The sequence below is a fragment of the Stegastes partitus genome, unplaced genomic scaffold (assembly GCF_000690725.1).
Source record: "Stegastes partitus isolate 25-593 unplaced genomic scaffold, Stegastes_partitus-1.0.2 Scaffold2239, whole genome shotgun sequence".
Taxonomy (NCBI): domain Eukaryota; kingdom Metazoa; phylum Chordata; class Actinopteri; family Pomacentridae; genus Stegastes; species Stegastes partitus.
Genome location: NW_007579970.1, coordinates 1 through 19708, shown reverse-complemented (window position 1 = coordinate 19708; position 19708 = coordinate 1). Strand labels below are relative to the sequence as shown.

The following is a 19708-nucleotide window of genomic DNA, read 5'->3' as shown; positions in this document are numbered from 1 at the left end:
CCCCAGAGAGCAAACCAAAGTGGCTCCATCAATGACTCCAAGAGAGGACACTGGCCGACCAAAATGGTCCAGCCTTTAAGAAAGTCCCCGATCCAGTGAGTGCACTGGCATCAGCACTTTCAAAAATCAGCCTTTAATTTGTTTTTTTGTCTTTTTTTCAGTCTCTCAATTTATTCAATGTATTGAGAGCATGCAAGTGGCTGATGTAAAAAAAGAATTAAAAAAAAAAAAAAAAAAGTTTTTAAACCAAATAAAAAAGAGAAAAACTTCAACTGAACTGAATGCATTTAATTGCTGAAGGGGAAAAAAAGAATAAAAAAAATAAATAAATTGAAGTTCAGAAAATAAAATAGAGAAAGACCTTAATTGAACTGAATGCATGTAATTACTGAATACATCCAATGACCTCGGAGAGCGCAGACCTCTGCCAAGCAGCTCGTGATGGGAAGCTCGGCTCTTTTCAAAGAGTCGGTTCTTGTGGCACGGCTCCCTCTTTGGGAGTTGAAAGAGCCGGCTCTTCTTTAGAGCCGTGAGTCAAACAAACCCTATTATTTCTGGTTTTCACTTGCTGGCTGGTTGTGTTTATTTCACTTCTTTCTGCAGCTGTTGTTGCTGCTAATTGTCTTGAGTTTTTTTCTGCATTTGTTCTTTACTGAAGCTGTTGTTGACTATATGGGCACAATTATGGAAGTCGTTCAGTTATATTTTGCAGCCTGTGCATAACGTTTGCAAGCTATTTGAGAGAAACTTTTAATTCTTGCTTTGTTTTTTTAAGCACTTCTGTGCAAATAATAGCTAACTGGAATACTGTAGTGCATTTGAACGCTGCATTTATCAGCCGTTAATTCACCTGCTGGCTGGTTGTCACCTGTGTAGAAGGTGTGGTTTGCTTTTGTGTTTCCCACAATATTCAATTCAGATATTCAATTTACTATCACAGAGGAGCAAAAAAAAAAACTATGAATTTTGACTTTTTTCTTAAAAAAAATAAAACATTTTTTTTATTCATTGATTATCAGCGTAGCTGCCGTGAGTGTTTGCAGCAGCATGTTGTACTTTGTTTGCCTCCTTTCTCATTATTAACATCAATGTAAAACCGTCAACATGAGGTAACATGAAAAAATAAAAATAAATGTTCACTTTTTGTGCCATTTTAAATAAATCCTAAAGAACGACTCTCCTCGGTCTCATGCACACAACCAAAGACATTAAAACACATGCTCCGAGCCAGGTGTAGGTAAAGAAAAAACTGATTAACCTGATTAACTAACAGTATTAACTCATTAGCACCTGAATTAACGGCGTCGCCTCAGGTTGGGGCCAAAGTGTCACGTCTGTGCTTTAATCTCCAAGAACAAGAGTGAATTATTTATTGCTCTTTTTGTTAATCAGCTGGCACACATTTATTTATTTGCCACTCATATGATAAAAATAGATTTATTTTCTCGTGTCGGCAAAGCGCAGTAGCAGCATGTGGCCACCAGAGGGCGGAAAAGTGCCGAAAAGGGAACAATTCTGATTTAATTTTTATTTTTTAAACAGCAAATTTAAGCTTTTTTTTGATTGCATGAGTTGAATTAATGCTAAAGCCTTGTTGCTGGGTATAAAAATATAAACATGCGCGTGTGAATGCGCAGATGTGAGGTCGGAGGTGGAGACTCGGGAGTCGCTGGAGGTTGTCAACTTTCACTTTCAGCTTCTTTCCACCGCCGATAGCTGAGCTTTAAGTCCGTCCCGACTGCGCTGGATCCCGGTATGTTTGTGTGACTTCGCAGCGGAAACAGCGCCTCGTTTTGCGGCCGTGTAGCTCGACGGACGGACGGAGATGTGGCCGCCCCTGACTTCCACGTCGTGGCCCGGCTGCCTGTGCCTTTTTGCGGCCGCTTTGGCCGCAGCCTCCGGTGAGTTTGTTGCTTCCACACGCGGGGAAAATGTGTGTTTTTTTATGTGGATTGTGAAGACGTGTGTGTGGGTAAACTGTGTGTGTTTTTTCCCCCCATGTTAACGGCCACACCCAGTGCAAAACCAGCGTGCTTTGCAGTTTACAGTAGATTTACAGTAGGGCGAACCGCACGAGTGGAAAACTACGTGCGCGAGCGGTTATGAATAAACACCCGGAAGTGAGCACACCTCTGTTCAATAACACATACAAATGTATCCGCACCCTCCCATTAAAGAAGAGGCAAAACTCACAATAGTGGCTCAAGTAACAAGAAACTGAAAAAAGTGATAATAAATAAAAATTTGCAAAATTATAATTTAGTGAAATAAGGCATTGCTTTGGAATTTTGGTTGAAAAAAATAATTTAAAAAAAACAAAACGTTCAAATTAGAGCACTTCAAATTACCTGTCAACAGGTGTATAAGTCTGATTGGGAGTTAGTTTATGGGTTTCATCATGCTTGTTTTTTTAAAAAATATATATATTTCTGTTAAACCACAATTCAAAAGCAATGTCATGATTTTTATTAAATTTTTATTTATTATTACTTTTGTCAATTTCAACTCATTTCAGTGATTTTTTTTTGAGGGTATGAATACATTTGAGGACGACTGTAAATGTCAAATGATGCCAAACCGTAGCAGCTTGCAGTATTTAGTTTAACAGTATGTAAACTTACCAACTACCAGCTTAGATTTATTACAAAACTACAGGCCTCATCGTGTGAACTCAGATGTCTATGCTCATACTGTTTGGGAGACACCACATTTCTGCCTCTGAGTCATCTTGTCAGCTAATTCAAATAGAATAGAAATACTGTATTAGTCCTCAAGGGGACATTTGGTTGTTGCAGCACAGGGAGTAAAGTCACCACCACCATAAATACACAAAGTAAGCAAAAAAATACATGCAAAATGTACAATAAGTGTAATATGTCTTGAAGTGTAGTGCCAATAATGTGCTACAAAACAAGAGTACAACAAAAGTGTGCGTGTCGAAACCAGATGCTACAAGGCAGAGAGGGCTGAGAGCTCTCTGCCAGTCAGGTCTGATGTGTTGAACAGAGTTAGTGCTTGGAGCAGGAAATACTTCCTGCATCTGTCCTGGTGGCAGCAGAGCTGGACCAGCCGGTTGGCGAAGCTGCTTCGCTGCCTGTCCGGCAGGGGGTAGAGCTGGTGGTCAGGGTTATCCAACAGCTTATTGAAAGTCCTCCTTCCCACCACAGCTTCAAAACAGTTTGCAGCCAATCACAGAGCCGGCTTTCAGTCTGTTCTTATTAGTGGCTCTGCTGCTGCTCCCACAAAGTACAGGGCCGAAGCAGACTGGTAATAGACCTCCAACATCCTGCTGCATGCGTTCTCAGCTTCCTCTGAAAATAGAGGCGGCTCATCCCTGTCTTGTACACAGAGTCAGCATTGGTCCTCCAGCTCAGTCTGCTGTCGAGGCAGACACACCCAGGTACTTGTACTCCTCCACCAGGGCGATGTGCAGCAGCCGTGTCGCTGTGCTCCTCTTCCGGAAGTCGATGACCGTCGCCCAAATTATTATGCAAATGATTTTTTTTTTATTATAGTCGATACAAATGACAGTCAGCAGCATTTTCAAGTCATCAAACTGTTCCAAATTATTACACACAGCAGAGATCCAAAACATTTTATAGGTTGAAAAGAACTGCAGCATTCAGAGGTCATATTTACTGACAACAAAAGCTATTTCAATCAAAAACATCTAAACAGGTCGAGTTACATTTTAACAGAGGAGCCCTTGTTTGATAGCAGCTCCACAATTCTTGCATCCACTGAACTTGTGAGTTTCTGGAGAGTTTCTGCTTGAATTTCTTTGCAGGATGTCAGAATAACCTCCCAGAGCTGCTGCCTCCTCATAGATGGAGAGGACGCTCCAAAGGTTCTCAGTAGGGTTGAGGTCTGGGGAGGATGGAGGCCACACCAGGAGTTTGTCTCCTTTGATGCCCATAGCAGCCAGTGATGCAGCTTTTTGTAACGCAAAGCACGGTTCTTCTTTTTGGACCATAGAAGAAAGTGGACAGTCAGAAACTCCACATACTTTTCAGAGGTCGTTTTCACACCTTCCCCACAATTCCAGTCCAAAACATGACTCCACCACCTCCCTGCTGACGTCGAAGCCCTGATGGGACGTGGTGGTCATCAGTGAACAAGACTGTGTGAAAACTCATCTCCATGTATTTCTGGGCCCACTGCAGCCGTTTCTGTTTGTGAGCATTGGATGCATAACTGCACCCCTCTGGAGGAACCCACACCTTGATGTTCGTGGGACTCCATAATAATGTGGAACGTCCTTCTTTAGTCGTTTTTCCTTTAATTGGGCTCACCTGGCAGATTGATGTCAGTCATCCAAAGAGGCCGGAGACACAATACCATCCATGGGTTTAATTGAAAAACAAAAAAAAAATATTTATGACACATACAGTTTGGAACGTGGTGTATTTTAGTATAAACACACATTCATGGCGCCGTCTATAAATGCCATCTGCCCGACACCCCGTATTCATCATAGTGCCACCTCCGTGCTTCGCTGTCAAGGCTGACTGGGAATAACAAGTGTACTCAGTTTTGTGTCAGTAATCAGGTGTATTCACTGTTGTTGCATTGAGTTTCTACTTTGGGGCCTGTATTTTTATTGCAGTATTCTTTTTTTAATGGTTCTAAGATGAAATACTTCACTGACGACTTAAAACTTAGTGGTGGTGCAACATTAAATCATTTGCCATTAAAGTGAAACTGCACTACATATTACATTAGTGTTACAGTGTGCAAGTATTTCATATTAGAACAGCGTAGACTAAAATAGAGTAAAAGAGGAAGTATTATAGCTGGGTCAAAGGTGAAGAGTAGGAAAGTAACAGCACAGCAGAAAATAGAAGAATATAAAAGGAAGGAACACAACTGGGATCAATCTCCAACTAGTGTCAAAACCAATTGATTGCTTTAAGTACATTTTTAAGAGGAAAAAATCTGGTCTCCTTCCTCTTTTCACTTCGGGTTGTGGGCAAATCAAGGCACTAACGGATGTCATCTGCGGGTGTGGAAAACACCAGTTTGTTTTCCATTTTCTTAAATGATTGACAATGGTAGACCTGTGCATCCGTTACGCTAAAGAACAACCCACTTGTTGTTGCACAGATTAACCTCTGGTATCTAAAATCTGACCAGAGTCCAGTCAACAAACGGCCTGTTTAAAGAATGTTTGGATGTAATGGATACCACATTGTGCCTCTTCTTGTCCTTGCAGAGACCACAGTCTACGGTAAGCTGGGCGGTGAAGTTGAGCTCAGACCAAACGCCGGTTCTGGGACCATCAAAAGCGTGCTTTGGAAATCTGGTTCTGACATGGCCATCGAGTGGTATGGAGCTGAAGTGGACAGCTACCGTCAGTTTAAAGGTAGACCGTGTCCAGAGTTTGACGATTGCTTTGTAAACGTGTCGCATTTTGAATCGTTTGTGACTTTTGCTGATGAGCTGACACAATCTGCGTCTGTTTAAAGAGCGGGGCCACCTGAACACCTCAACCGGAGTGATGACAATCACAGGACTGCTTCTAAATGACAGTGGAGTGTACACACCGGAGATCAACAACGTCGAGGGCTCGACGGTTCGACTCGTCGTCATGTGTAAGTGGATGAATTAACACAGTTGTTGAGACTTTGAGAGCAAGAAAAAAAAAAGAAAATACGACATGTAAGAGAAGGTTGTCGTGCATTTTGCTAATTTATTTCTGCGCTAACAGCTGCCGTGCCCGTGCCCACTGTCTCACTATCCTGCGAAGAGGGCAAGATCAGATGCACTTTGAGCTGTGATGGACACGGCACAGAGCCAGTCACCTACGCGTGGACAGCTGATGATACCGTTGTGACGAATTCCGTTACGAAGGAATTTATTATTGACAAGGTATTACTGATCTAGTGGGAACGTTTTTATCTGTGGGGTTATCGCTGTAGTCGTGTTTCCATCATGTAGTTTGTTCGTATGTCTAAATATTGTATTGGAACGGATTGGATGGAAACAGGAAAGTTATAAAAAATGTACTTAATTTTACCTAAAAAAAAAAAAGTGCAGTTCATACACTTCTGAACTCCAAGCAGTTTTTGGGTGATGTTTTTTTTCCCTCTCTTGTGGGCTTCTTTTGCACTTCAATATAAAGTTCTGCACCTTTATACAAAACAGCACAACACTGCTGGAAGTGAGGAGAGCTCAGAAAAGTCTTCTGTGCAGTATCATAAATTATAAAACAAGAAAAAAGGACTCAACATGGACAACATATATCCGTGGCTGTTTCCAATATTTACAAAAAAAAAAAGAGAAAAAAAAAAGACTACATACTACAGATATGTTGCTGTTCACATTTTTAATTTGCTTCCATACCTGCCTCCTATCTAGGAAGGTGGCTCGGTGGTTAGCACCGTTGCCTCGCAGCTAGAAGGTCGCCGGTTCGCGTCCCAGTGAGTTTACAATGTTCTCCCCGTGCAGCACGGGTTCTCTCTGGGTTCTCCGAAGTTGAGGTTAATTGGTGATTCTAAATTGTCCGCAGGTGTGAATGTGAGTGTGCTTGGTTGTCTGTCTCTAAGTGTAGACAGACTGGTGACCTGTCCAGGTGAACCTGCCTTCAGACTCCAGCCCCCCACCACCCTAGTGAGGATTAAGTGTTGTATAGATGATGAATGGATGGATGGACTTGCCTCCTATCTGCTCTGTGAAAACACTTCTCTCAGTTCAGCCGAAAAGCCACTTAAATGTTGGTTGCAGCTGAGCTACTGACACCTTCACCGTTGTGTCGAAGAGCGCAGAATTTTCTTTGTGCCAGCGATAGACGTCTCATTTAAAGTTTAGACATAAATAAACCATTTGCAATAACCAGGTGGTGCAAAAAAACAGCTGAGACCAACAGTCTCGTGACATAAATTCTGGGACTTTTTGGCTGAACTGCAGGGAGGAAAGTATGGAAACTCATTAAAAATGTGAACTATGGAAGTCACATTTTTCCCCCAGTATCTGTAACTTGGAAAAATGTTGTAGGTTACTGAGTGTTTCCAATTTTTGAAGAAATCATCAGTGAAGTTCAACTTTTTGTCGTTTCCGTAGAGGTGCAGGATTTTGTATTGCAGTGAAATACGAGTGAGCAAAACTAAATGTTTGCTAACACTTAGTGTTTCCCTGCATTTCCAGGAGATCAGTGCGAACATAAAAGAGTTCAGCTGCGTGTTAAGCAATGCAGTAAGTCATGAGACGAGCCAACCCATCTCCAACCCTTTCGACACAGACGCTCGTGAGTAACCGCAGAGAAGCGTTTCGAATACACTAATCGCGTTGGTTTTTTTTTAAACATGAGCACCAACTGAAGAGTCTCTTACCTTTTACAGCAACTGAGGAGGGGCAATTAAAAATATCCGCCGGCGTCACCGTCTTCATCTGTCTGCTGGTGGCCGTGCTGCTGCTGGGTGTCGTTCACAGATTGAAAGCAGGTGAGAAATCAGGACGCGTTCAATGTCAGCTGGGAAAAAAGAAGATGCATTAAAGCATTCATTTAAAAATGTTTGAATTTAGGCTGATAATGATGGCTGTAGTCTCATTGTAATCACCCTGTTGATTTCTTTTAGGGATGTGGTTCTTCGAAAAAGGTAAGACGTCCAAAACAAATAAGAATAATCGAGGTGGGAAAGTGGTTTGTTTGTTGCCGTCTTGGCTCGGCCAGATTAAACCAGTTCTTGAGTGGTTACTGTGAAATTAACTCATGAGTCAAACTTGCCTTCTTTAACACGTTCTCTGCTGTGATGCTCTCTCTGCAGCCTCCATGCCATGGGAAGCAGGTCAGTGCAACGTTTCCTCTGTCAGTGCTTACAAAACAAGTGTTGTGCTTGTGAAGGGCTTTACTGTGACTCCTCTGTGCTGTATTTTCTGTTGACTGTTCTGTTTTTCACTTTCAACCTCAGACTTCTGGAGGAAGCAGGAGAGGTCAGGTAAGTTTCAGCCACAGTGACGTTTCTTTACTATTTCTTTTTACGGTGATGTTAAAGTTGACATCCGTATATCTATATTTATTTAACCAGCAAGAGACGCTGCCGAGTCCAACGGCACCACTCACAGTGACCAGAAGGGACAAAGTGACGGTAAATATCTCTTACATCTCCACGTCCAGGGTTTCAGCACATTTAAGGCAGTGTGTGACTCTCTTCTTTTGTCGTTTGGCAGAGGAAACACCAATGGCATAGGCGGCCAAACAACACCCAGTGAAGACCTGCGGATGCAACTGAAATGTTGATGGAATGAGAATATGCGATACAGCGCAAAAGCAATGACTAGATCAGGGTGCAGAATCAGTCCGTTGTTAAATTTTAAATATGTACAGAGTGAAATGATGCATCTTTAGGTGCAAAAATATAGGATTTTACGATGGCTTTAGAAGCGACAAAATGTTGGCAGTATTAAGGTTTGTTTAAGACTCATCTGTTTCTCTGCATGTTACTTTGAACAAACTAAACCAGATGTTTTCAGTGGGGAACATCTGTTTATCGCGCTATAACCTGGTAATATCGACTCCTAGCCACGTTCTTATAAAGTTTAAAAGACGCCACAAAGGGAAAGAAACTTTAGAAGAAAACGCAAATGAGAAAAGACACTTGATCTCGGCAGGGTTTCTGGATTTTCCGAGGAGGCAGAACGAGTTTGAAACAATACCAGGAAGCCCAGCGAGGAGCGTTTTCCTGCGATGGACTGCATACCTGACACCGACCGGTACCTCGAGCTCTTTAAACCACCGGCGGAGGATGATTTGTGTTGGAGAAGAGCTCCGGCCGCGGGGAGGAGCCGCGCTGACGGCAGCAGGAAATAAAAGGAGGCTATTGTGTTTGTTTGGGCAACAGTCGGAGGCTTTGTGTTGTGTTTTATGGCTGACTTCACAGCAGCAGCTTTGACGCGTGTTCGTGTGGGTAAATAAGTGAAATACAGAGAAAGCTGGAGCATTTATTTTCCTTGTTTTGTTTTTGTTTTTTCTGTCATTGAATGTCTGGGATTGTTTCTGGTATTTAGCTTTTCATTCTGAGGTTTCAATATTTTGGTTTTCTGTCTCTAAATGCAGTCGATGTAAGGGTTTGCACTTGATTTTTATGTCCTTCACTTCTAATTAGACTTCATTTTGTTCAGTTGTTTTAACACTACATGTTTTTTAAAATTGTAAAAAGCTTCACAAACACACACCATACTTGTATAGACAAGAAGCACTGACATGTTCGCATCCTGTTAACTTGTCTATTTATTGGAGGTTGGCATTTTCCAATAAAAACTATATATATATTTAGTGTTTTTATATGATCTGTGTGTAATAAAGCCAACAAAATATCAACTTTTTGTGTTGAAATGTTCTTTTTCCTCAACAGTGGAAACAAAAGAGAGAAAAATTTCTGTTGAAGGCAACGTTGAGCCACTAGAGGGCAGAAGATCCCCACGATGCAGTCGCTGAGATCAGATGATATAAACTGAAACACAAAGGCAGTTTTTTGTTGCATTTTATCCGTGCACACACACAAAAAACCCATCAAAAGAGTCATCATACCTTGTATTTTTCGATTATGGCGTGTATTTAATGGCACTAATAGAAATCTTCGTGCTAACTTTAAGAAAAATGTGCCTAAAAACGAAGCTTTAAATGCTTTCATTGCCCCCGAAAGAGACTGAGGAGCTTTTAGGGTTTGACTTTGACAAGCTACAAGTCTGTTGGAGTGGGTTTACAGTGAAGGAGTTGACAGGATAACCAAAGTAATGCAAATGAGGCATGGACTCCCATCGCACACCTCGAATCTTAACTCGCTCGATCTCACCGAGACGCTTCTCAAAACAGGTTCTTCTCAGGCCAGAACGACCGCATTTCTCAAACAGGAGGTTCGTCACACCCTCGGGTTCAGCTGTAAAAACAAAAAACAACAAAAAAAAAGTGGCGTCCTGCGAAGAAATACAGAAAAACAAATGAGAGTTCTTCATGCTGTGATCTGAAACTGCAGCTGGCCAAACAAGAGAGCTTCACAAACCCATCTGTAAATCCTGGAACGCTGCGTTTTGATCACGTAAACACATGGAGAGAACTATGAGACAGGAGAGTAAGGAGGAAGTTTGAATCATCATGAATATAAATCTAGATTTTAACTTTAAACTTTGGTCTTTGTTGTTACTTTTTAGTCAGTCATACACTAAAAAATATACAGAATGTCTTGTATTTGTTGACTTTTCTAGGCTTAAATGAAAAGAAAATGTCAAAAAACATAAACTTGGAAGATGAAACTCAAAGCCACCAACTCACAGAGGAGCAAGAAGAAACCACACAGTCATTTATTGTCCCATTTATTGTCTCAGATTGTTAATTTTGTGACATTTTGCATCTCTTTATGGCAGTTTTTTGGTTCCATCTTGGTCATTTTGATGTTTTTCTTTTCATTTTGAGAGTCTTTGTTGTCATTTTGCGTCTCTTTGGGTCATATTTTGGTAGTTGTGCATCTCTGTGAAGTCGTTTTGTGGTACGTTTTGGTCATTTTGCACCTTTGTTCTCATTGTGTTTTGCTTTGAGGTCTTTCTGTGTCACATTTCTGTCGTTTTGCATTGATTTTTAATGCCATTTTGCCTCTTTGTCATTTCTAGTCTCTTTTTTTGTTGTCTGCTAATGCTTCTGTGATCAGTGTTATAATTCTAGGTTAAGCAGCTCTAGCACTCCTGAGCCTTTGCCATGTAGGCCATCGGGTCAGAAGATTTGGTTGCAACTTCTCATCGAGTAAAGGGCTTGTAGTATTTTAGCAAATGAGTAAACAAAGAACAAAAAAATTTCAAACAAAAACTGATCAGGAAGTTTTTTCGTCCACCAAACGTAATTTATTTGTGAATAAAAAATAAACATCTGATTGTTTTTCTTACAGCATTCGGACAGGTTCACAGTCATTTCTCAGCAATTATTTCAATCAAAATAAAACAAACATCTGTACATTCTGAATGGAAGCAACGTAGTCCCGCTAAAACTCGGTGAACATGACAAACGCGGACCTCCGTGTCGCCGCTCAGCTTTCGTTTTCCTGTTGGATCGAGTAACACTGCAAGTAAAAACGGTCGTCCTTTAACCCAAAAAAAAAATAAAGGACGACCGGGTCTAAAGAGTACTTTGTGGTGGTTTGTTGCTGCCAAAATGGCCGCCGGACAAGCAGCTAAGCTACATTAAAAAGAAACTGAATTAAATACAGATTAAATGTCTTCGTTGTGCTGCTTCTACATTAATTACAGCTAAATCATGTATGAAAGCTGCAGACAGATATTAATGATCTGATGTGAGAACCACTACCAGTAACTAAAGCGCGATCATACTCGTAGTAGTAGTCTGTTTTGTTGTTGTTGTTTTTAAATGCACTGACATGCAGTAGTTGTAACATTCGGTAAAATAGGAGTGTAGATGTTAGAAAGGCAGAAAGAGGAAAGTCCAGCAGGTTGCAGCTGTGATTTCTACGTATTTGTTTCATGTTTGGAATACAAAAAAATAAAAGAATGTTCTGGTCATTGCATTTAAAAATAAAAATAAAAAGGTCCCGCTCTGGGTTCACAGGAAGTTTCCAGACTCTCCACAGCAACCGCCCCAAGGACACGTTATCGAACTGTGCTGGACATTTAAGAGAAATCCAAGATGGAAATATCCCATTTACAGATAAAAACTAAGGCCTGATTATACTCAGTTTTGTTCCTGCGTGGGGGAATTTCTGCTGGTCGCCCTTCGTGACATCGAAATGAAATGATTTTAGAAACAGTTTGGCTAATCTGAGTTTCATTTAGTCAAGCATTAAAGAGATTTTTGTTGGTCAGAAATAACAGAAAACACAGATTTCTGTCCAATACGGTGACTCAAAATTGTAGTTTGGGGGAAAAAACTTGAGGCACACAACTTGTGACGATGATGTGACCTCGTGTACAGGAAGTCTGAGGGGTGGTCCGACCCTTAAATACGGCCTCGCTTCCTCTGGGGAATGATCCAACTAGCTTGTCCTGCCTTTCTTTACCAGCGGTGACAGCGAGGCGTACTTTACTTTCGCCTTCTGTTTGAGTCTGTGGACAGATTTTGAGCTTTACAGCGTTTGAAGGCCGAGTTGGAAGACGGTGAAAGAAGCAGCGGCCACAATACCTGGAAACACCCGGGGTTGAAAGAAACCAAAGCGCTCCTTTGGTTCAGTCATGTTTAGATGAGAACAATTGAAAAGATACTTATGGGGGGAATGAAAGAAAGTAAAATAATCCATCCTCTCTCTAGCTTCACTCCCACAATCTCTAGTAGGTGAAGTGGAAATCCCGTAAATGTCGTATTTCTTTACTTTTTCGCCTTCAAATTTCACTTTGGTGTCACACCTGGAAGTCCTGTAACAGCATCTTTTTTTTTTTGACAAAATCTGTCCACAGAAACACACAGGAACAGTCGTGGCTGGTAAAAATGTGAAAGGGTCTGAAGACTTTCCTGATTAAAATGTTTGTTCATGAAACTGAAGCACGCTGCCATCTTGTGCTTCGCCGCATTATTCATTAAATGTCTTCTTCTTCTTGTCACACCTGATCGTCGCACACAGACACAAACCTCCCCCCAGACGTCAGACACAAGCTGACTTGTGTAGTGCAGGAAGGTTAAGCAGCAGATGAGGCACTTTTATGATTAAGGCCAGTGCTGAACACGCCTCTCCGTCAGAGGGCAAAAAACGATTGATCCCACTCAGTCTGAACGGCTTATTAACACAACTAGATAACAGACAGCAGTTACAGGGCGACACACATCCCTTATCTTTATGATTTGGCACTTTTGCCGTTAGATAAAGGCTCTGCCTCTGAATTTTCAGCCACGGGGCTGAGCTCAGTGGGCGTGGCCTGGTCGCCGGCCCCGCCTCCTCCCCCGTCCCGGTTTCTGTAGTGACGGACGATGACGACAGCAGCGCACACAAGGTAGACGACGGTAAGAATGGCGAAGTAAATGAAGTAGACGATGAACTGCAGGAAGGAAACAGAATTCATTCAGATACAGATACACATTCACCTCCAATCATTTCCAATGACATCCGGAAAGGTTGTGCGCACTTTCTGCATAAAAGTAAAGCACGTGCAATTCACAGACTGTGAGAAACCAAATGATCTGTTAAACGGTGCAACTGTGAAGCCACGACAGGTGTGTCCAACAGTCACATGAGAAAAATTCAGAAATGTTTCGGCTGAATGTAGAAGACAAATTAAAAATGTAAATTATCTAAAGTGTGTAAAGTCCCAGACTTTTCTCCAATATTGGACCTCAGCAATTTCCCTGAGGTTTTCACCAAAGGGATCAATAAAGTTATATTCTATTCTATTTCCTCTATTCTATTCTACATGTGGGCACTTGGAAAAATGTTGTACATGGTGATTGCAGGTTTTTTTTTTCCATTTCTGAAAAATAATTAATAAAAGAAAATCTTTCTCTTTTTTTTTTTTTATGACTTACGACCTTTTAACTGTGTTAAATGGTACAAATGACGTTGAGTTTTTGAGATTTTAATCATTTCTAGAGCTCGACCCAAATAGCCGAATAGCCAACTATTCGCTCGCTGTGCTGGTATCAGGATATCATACCGTATCCGGATATTCGTCAGTAATTGGGCCGAATATCCGGAGACAAGAAATTGCTATTCGGACCAGGCCTAATCATTTCAAAAGGAGAAATTACAACAAATTAATTATGAGAAAACGAGTTAGAGGCTTTTATTTCTGTGCCTACAAGCAGGAGTTTTGTCGCAACAGATGTCATACTTCAGACACGTGATTCAAACTGGTGTCACCAAATCAACTGATTTGAAGTTTTCAACTGTGAAAATAACATTTCTTAAATGTTTCGCAAATTAAAAATGTGATTATTTGTCTGAAAATGGAGCAACTTTTGGTCAGAATCGTTGCTGCTGCTTCGAACTAGTTTCACTAACACGGAAGTTTGAGAACATTTACTGTCACACTTTTATTAATCTATGGCAATATCAGGAGTACAAACATGACTTTTATGTTTCTTGTCACTCTCGTTGCTCAGTTTCTGATGTAGAAAAATCTCGACGGTAAATTGAGATGTGTGACTGGCTTCTTCACGTTTCGACATGTTCGACTGATGAGCATCTCGTGTTTCTCGCAATGCAACACCGTTTGAAATTTCCTTTACATGTCAGTTATGCTCAACACATAACGTCGCCTTCCCCTGAGGTGTATGCTCAAGTTCAAGACTAAATAATGTAAAATCTGACTTTGCTTTACCTGAGAGCCCACATCCAGCGCCAGACCCCTCTTGTCAACAAATATCAGGCTGATGATGGTCTTCAGTATCGTCCCCAGGAAGGTGTTGATGCCAAACACCAGGGCGCAGAGCTCCTTGGTGAGCGACGAGGCGATCTGGAAACTACAGACACACAGCTTTATGAACAAGATGTGTCCACTGGAGCAAAACTGCATATTTAGGAGAGATTTTAGAATCGTTCCTTCCTTTTTCATATTTTTATATATCGTGCCAACATCACCAGAGTCGATGAAAACCTGCTTTAAACCCAAAAATCACCGGCAGCTTTGAAAGGCGTGTTTTGTTTTGTTTTAAAACGGCTTAAATTACACGATTAATCAGAACCAGAAACTGTAAAAACAGGAAGAATCATCGCATCTCCAACTTTCTGACTGTACATACAAGGTGTGTCAGAAAAGCTCCAAGACTCCAGTCACAAAAGATAGATTTCAAACTACAAACTATGAGATTTTCCCTTCAGACCATCAACCAGCACGTCTACAAAGAGATCCTGCAGCGTTTGCTTTGTTCAGAGAAGAGGCGAGAGTTGTGACAGGACGAGTCGTGGCTGCTCCACCACGACAACGCCCTGAGCATCCCACTGTTCCTGGCTGACAAGAACATCTCCGTGCTGGAGCAACCTCCCTACTCACCCCACCTGGCTCCGTGGGATTTTCTCCTCTTCCTTAAGCTCAAGGGGGTCATCAAGGAGACCCGTTTAGAAGACATGGAATCCTTCCAGGAGTGCATGGCGGCGTGAAGAGAAGGCTGAGAAAGTGGGTTAGACTCCAGGGGGATTACTGCGAAGGGGAAAACTGGTAGTTTGGATTTGAAATACATCTTTTGTGACACCAGTCCTGAAACTTCTCTGACACACCTCGTATCTTGCCTGACTTTTGAGTTCATCTGGAAAATTTACCAGATCTAATCCTAAAACTGGGATATTTTATCCGAATCACTGTTTTACATGTTTCAGATTCTGTACAAAACTAAAAATTCTGCTCTACTTGGCAGAACTGAACCAACAATGACTCAGCTGTGAGCAAAAGCCACATAAAAAAGGAACTTTGTAGCTGAGCTGCAGTTTTTGTTGACACAGAGCAGACAGGAGACGAGTGTGAAAACAAATTTAAAATGTAAGTTGTAAATGTTAAATTATTACGGAGGGCCACTATGTTGTTTCTGGTGTCGTTAACAACTGTGGACTCTTGGAAAAATGTGGCACGTTTTGATTTCAGGTTTGTTTTCAACTTTCATTTTGTCATTTTGTAAAACCTATACAGTTATAATTGTGCACAAAGGGCATGTTTTGGTTCTGTTTTCTTCTAGCTGTGGTTGTGCTGTTCCCACAGAGGCACTGCAGTGAAAATGGGGGATCACTGAGTAAAAATGTGACGCCCAGAAACTGCTTGGACTTCAACACGATTGATGTTGTAATCACAGAATAACATGCATCACCTCCTCATAAAGGAGACAACTTTCTACCACAGTACGAGCAAAACAGCTGCATCACTTGTTTTCATGAGGAAACAATACTTTTCATTTGGCACTCACGTGGCGATGGGCACCAGGAACTGGTAGAAGCTCCTGAAGAGGACGTAGGAGACGTAGCAGACCCAGATGTCGCCCGTGTTGCCCATGAGGAGCAGCAGACCGGCCTGCACCCCCGTGATCACGCCGATGACCAGCTCTGACCACACGTTCCACCGAATTTTAATGTAGCCCGCCATGAAGGAGGCGATCGCGCCTGCAAAGAAAAAAATCCAAACTGTTAGTCAACACAACTCATCAGTAAAGCGATATTGTGTCAGCTGGGCTCTCTCGTCTTTACTTGTTGTATCTCTCAGGACATGGATTTGCCTTCACTGGGTCCATTTTAAAAACAGCTCTTTTCCCCAACTGCTTTTATTTATCAAGTACTAATTTATAAAGTCTGGTTTAAATTCCCTGCACATGTAATTAACTTGTCTCTGCACTTATAGACTTCCTCTTTTGCATGTTTTCTTACCATCAATAAGTTTGAAGTATTCAACTTGTCTGCACAGTTTTTATTTATGCATTTAATCTAATTTTACGAGGCTTTATTTTATCTACGATACTTTCCTGTATAAATAAGCCTGCTTGCTTTTAATATCGTCACATTTTCGGGGTGTAAATCACATCACTCCACTGCCACCTCTCCCCACTGCAGCATTTGCTTTTAGAAAATATTTACATTCGACAGAAATCAATCTGTTCGTGTTATTAATACGTTACACAGCGACTGAGCGACCAACCCTGCTGCTTATCGCTCACCTGCTTTCAGGTCTCGTCCAGTAATTAAGCTTTTATTGCTTCACATGACATCGAAGTGATTCAAACAAATTGCTACCTTTGTGCTTTACGGCTGTTTAGAGGGCGATTACGGATACGTCAACATGAAGTAATCACCTCACAGAGGCGATTATTCAACCTCTTTGAAAAAGGTGACGGTGGGTTTAATATTCTTGACATTTTTATGTTAAAATATGCAAACATTTAATCACTAAATCTGAGCTGACTTTAGGACAGAGGAACCCTCTGAACCCCAGATCTCACTGGTAGGTCTCAAATACATTTTAGTTTTTGTTAAATCACTATAATTTCTCTATTTATCAGAGCCGGAAACTGAAACAACAGCCTGAACAGTAAGACTTAGACCTTTGCTACAGGTCCAAATGCTTTGACCAAAGTCTATCAAACGGAGACTTAAAATCATTTAACACCAATTTTAAGATTTTTTTTTCTTCGCCTACATCCAAAGTCCTTTGCAGAGATTTCTACCATTAATGTAAAGCCAAATACTTCTCCTGGCCTTCAGCTGCAGCTTCTAAAGTGCTGTTAGCTGGACGCTGCATGTGAAACAAAAAAACTGAAGCACACCCAGCTGAGCATAAAACAGGGATTCAAAATGAATGCCTGAAATTCTGTATCTCCAGAAATGTCTCACTCAGTAGGGTAGAAGCTGCCTCCACTCCCCCGTTGTAAACTTTCTGGTTGTCAGACACTTTGCTCCACAGGATGTGCACGTAGAACAGCACGAGGTAATACCCCGTGGAGTTGAACACCCACCACAGCGACCAGAGTCTCAGGTTGGGCCTCTTCACCACGTTTCTCAGCTCCAGCAGCATCGCCACAAAAACAGAGTGTTTCCAGCGTGACGCAGAAACTCCCTGTTTGGGGTTCATTTGGTCCAGTTCGGATTTAGACACCACTGGTGCCAGCTCCCTTTGCTCCTGATTCTTTGTCCGGTTGAAAAACAGGGAGCGTTTGGGCCACGGCAGGCACAGCGCGAGCAGCAGGCCGAAGCTGACGAACCCCAGCGAGATGGCGTTGAGGGTGTAGAAGGTGATGTTGCCCAGAGACATGCACAGCTGTCCCAGCGCAGAGCTGATGAAAACCCCCAGCAGGGTGGAGGCGCGCGAGTATCCCGCCACGCGCTGGTACATGACCGGGTTGACCAGCGAGAAGATGTAGGAGGAGTAGGCCACGCGGCAGGCCATGGTGATGCCGTAGAAGAATTCCATGAACTGCATCTGAAGCAGCGTGGTGCCCAAGAGCAGGAGGACCCAGATGGCCACTTGGCTGAGGCCCTGGAGGACCAGGACCGGCTTGTAGCGCAGAAGATCCGTCAGCAGGAAGGTCGGCACCAGCACCGCCATGTAGGAGTACGTCAGCACCGGAGTGATCTCATTGGTCACCTTGAAAAGAAGTCGTAGATTACAGTCAATTAGCGACGCACGATATCAACATTTCTGGCCGATATCCGATGTTAGGGTTCTGATATCGCCGATAACTAATATTACCGATGTCGATATTCAAGCACAAACTATTCAAAAGAAACCCAAATTAGACCACATACGTAACAAACATATCTTAACATATTTAACATTCAAGTCCATTTAAGTAAACACATCTGTGAAATAGCAGCGATATCAAACGTAGAGACGAAGGCGCTAATGTTAGACAATCATCGGCTAAATTTGTTCATCGGACCGATACCGATGTGGTCGCATATATATCGTGCATCCCTACAGTTTATTCACCATTAAAAGACTGTTTAACAGTATTAGGATCACATCTTGTTGCTGTATTAAAAAGTTCTGTTGTCCCGAATAACAAGTGAAGCTCTGCCTCTCCTGCCTCCCCTGACCGCACCTCACTGCAGATGACCTGTGATGGTGACGGCAAACATGGTCTTTTGATGACTGCAAATATAAAGTCTCATCCAAATGTCTAAATAATTAACCAGAGCTGGGTGATAGAGAAGCAAATGAAGACCAAGAGTCTTTAGATATTAACATGCAAGCGACAAAAAAGGTCTGAGAAGCATGTCTGAATTAATACCACAATGCTGATACAAATACAACGCATCTGCACCTACGCACAACAAAAACTGGATTTACTCTGACGCCCTATTTCCACGTCATAAAGACACATTTCCAGGAAACAATAACACAGGATGAGATCGACAGCATGCCGCCGGACACTATCAGAACACCTGCTCAATAACTTAAAAGTCGACTTTTAAATTGTTTGTGTGATTTCACCGACACCTCATTTCTCAATCTCAGTATGAAATCTGTCTGGCAGACTGATCAGGTTCCACAAAGACCCGCTTATTCCCTGGAATCTGCTAAATACGGGGGGTTTATGGGATGGAGCTGCAAATCTGTCGTTGTGGTCCTACAAAGAGTGTTTTTCCACATAGGTTGGCTGATAACCAGCTGTGAGTATGAGGTCACGGTCAATCAACAAAAAAAACAAACGAACTGGCAAACGGAATAGTGATTACACCCACTTTCACCAACCTATTACACTGACCCACTTTGGAGGAATGCGAACTATGACCACGGTAAGACGGATCAGTAAACTCCCCACGGGGAACTCATTAAATCCTCTGAGCAATAAGTGCACAGAGGAAAAACTTGTTAAAGAGTCTTAGAGGTCAACTTTCTGTACAGTTTTACTTCTATGAACCTCCTGACTGAACTCTAAAGTACAGTGGCATAACTGAGAGGTCTTAATTATTAGCTTTTCAGCCAGTCCCAGCTTGTCTTGCTGGGGATGTCACTGACCTGCACCCTGGTGAAGTTCTTCTCAGCGCTCAGCAGATACGGCGTAATAAAGGGCTCCCCAGGCTTCACCGATGCCATGAAGCCGTACAAACACAAGAACATCACGGCCCACTTCCACTTCTTGGGACTCCTGGCTTCCTCCGTGGGATCCTCAGAGCTAGCCGGAGCCTCACGGGCAGACAAACCCATCTCTGCATCCCCGTCTTCATGTCCTTTAGTGTCTCCAGATGCAGGCACTTCCACATCCTTCTCCCCCTCCGATCGGTCTCCACTCCCCGCCGTGTCGTCCGCTGCCATTGTGTCGAGCAACTTTTGCTGCTGTGTCAAATCACCATGTGAGGATTTGTTT

The 19708-nt window shown here is 42.3% G+C and overlaps 2 protein-coding genes across 2 annotated transcripts; one reads left to right on the top strand and one right to left on the bottom strand.

Annotated features, from left to right (window-relative positions):
• Positions 1 to 1675: 1675 nt before the first annotated feature.
• On the top strand, positions 1676 to 9316 carry LOC103374397 (uncharacterized). Its single transcript, XM_008304481.1, has 11 exons — positions 1676 to 1901; positions 5213 to 5362; positions 5466 to 5591; positions 5708 to 5868; positions 7144 to 7243; positions 7338 to 7439; positions 7575 to 7595; positions 7764 to 7784; positions 7908 to 7934; positions 8025 to 8084; positions 8167 to 9316. The coding sequence occupies exons 1-11, from the start codon at positions 1826 to 1828 to the stop codon at positions 8184 to 8186; spliced, it is 864 nt and encodes a 287-aa protein (XP_008302703.1). The 5' UTR covers positions 1676 to 1825; the 3' UTR covers positions 8187 to 9316.
• A 1491-nt stretch (positions 9317 to 10807) lies between these two features.
• On the bottom strand, positions 10808 to 19685 carry LOC103374395 (folate transporter 1-like). Its single transcript, XM_008304480.1, has 5 exons — positions 19360 to 19685; positions 17232 to 17982; positions 15818 to 16010; positions 14245 to 14386; positions 10808 to 12966 (listed from the first exon to the last, which is right to left on the bottom strand). Exons 1-5 carry the CDS (start codon positions 19654 to 19656, stop codon positions 12766 to 12768), a joined length of 1584 nt encoding a protein of 527 aa, XP_008302702.1. The 5' UTR covers positions 19657 to 19685; the 3' UTR covers positions 10808 to 12765.
• Positions 19686 to 19708: the final 23 nt, after the last annotated feature.